This window comes from Solanum pennellii, chromosome 9 (genome assembly GCF_001406875.1).
Source record: "Solanum pennellii chromosome 9, SPENNV200".
In the NCBI taxonomy this organism is placed as follows: Eukaryota; Viridiplantae; Streptophyta; class Magnoliopsida; order Solanales; family Solanaceae; genus Solanum; species Solanum pennellii.
Genome location: NC_028645.1, coordinates 6,536,704 through 6,538,219, shown reverse-complemented (window position 1 = coordinate 6,538,219; position 1,516 = coordinate 6,536,704). Strand labels below are relative to the sequence as shown.

General features: G+C 31.1%; 1 protein-coding gene across 1 annotated transcript in view; it reads left to right on the top strand.

Moving 5' to 3' along the window:
* The window catches only part of LOC107030768 (kirola-like), a 1,347-nt gene extending 715 nt beyond the window's left edge, over window positions 1–632 (top strand). The window contains exon 2 of the mRNA XM_015232024.2: window positions 177–632. Within this exon, the coding sequence (XP_015087510.1) occupies window positions 177–448 (272 nt within the window). The 3' untranslated portion in view covers window positions 449–632. The remainder of the gene's footprint in view (window positions 1–176) is intronic.
* The last annotated feature ends 884 nt before the right edge of the window (window positions 633–1,516 follow it).

The window sequence follows — 1,516 nt, the reverse complement described above, 5'->3', positions numbered from 1 at the left end:
TATATTCTTTAGGGATACAAGCTTCTTGAAAATAAGAAAAAATGAATTTCTAAGAAAATTAAGTACGGAGATAAGTTGCAGTGTATCCTCTATTTAGTTTCTCAATACCAACTTTTTCTTTTCTAAAGGACTGTTAAATTTGGGAATAACTTATTCATTTTTTTCGTGTAAGGTAGAAGGGGAAAAGAGGATCTCGAAGCAGGTAGTTGAAACTGTAGATCACGAAACAAAAGTGCTCACATTCAAAGAATTTGAAGGAGATATAGTGAATAAATATGACAATTTTAAGGCAACTCTTCATATCGAAACAAAAGACGAAATCGATTTGGTAAGTTGGACAATGGAGTATGAAAGGCCAAATGAGAATGTCCCTGAACTAGTAAATTTGTTGGACTTCGTTGTTGGTATGACCAAAGGTATTGATGACCATCATGTCAAGATGAATTAATAGGATCATATATGCATATGTGTGTGAGCTCTACACTAATTTGTTTCTTGTTTGAGAGTATGGTAAAAAATAATCCATGTTGGTATCTTTGGTGATTTGATGTTTGTTTCTGTAATTGATACTTTATCAACTATGTAATTTGTGTGTTGTGTAATAAGACACGGGTGTGAAGTTTATATATTAATCCTCGCCTCCTCCTAATTTACATAGCGGTATTTTATTTTTATTTTTCTAAAAATAATCAAATACATTCGTGTATTATCAAAAATAGTCGAAATATGCTCTTTATTATTGTAATTTGGCATTTAAATTTACCATTTACAATCCAAAGATCGCAAGCACTATGATTAAGTTAGGCAAATAGTTACTCTCAATACTTAATCGAGCATTCAGATACAAGTTTTCCAAAATTGTTACTTTAGACACTAAATATGACATCACTCGTTATTTTTCAAAATATATAACACTCTACTGTCAAGTTTTTAATACTACACTTTTTATCCCCATTCATCCAACAAACATGGAATTTTTTTTTCTTATATTAAAAAATCAATTCCAATGGAGAAAATCTCTTTCATAGGTGAAATCACTATCGTTCTACTCATTGCTTCCATAGTTTCTTTCAAATAGCTATAATGAAAAAAAATTCCGTCATTTTAGAAGCTTGAGAAATCTTTCAAAATCACTTCATAACTCATTTTTAGATAAACTTTAGTAGTTTAAAAGGACTATATATACACGTTCTCCATTTCAGGAGATTGATTTGAACCCAATCTTGTTCATTCGCGTTTTGTACGAATTTCACAGTCATTGATCGCTAATTACTGATACCGTAATCTAGTATCTATCAATGTAGTTTATATATAACGATAGTAACTAAATTTATTGTTGCTTGTGGTGGTTATATACGAGTATGAGAGGAGACTCCCAATATTTGGTATTGAAATTTTTTTAGTAAGACAATAGTCCTCATTGCTTTGCATCGCAAGGGTTCATATGACGATATGATGGCAAGCGTTTGAGGCCAGTGAGTTAGTCTACAAGCTAAACGACTTGGTGATTAGCTAT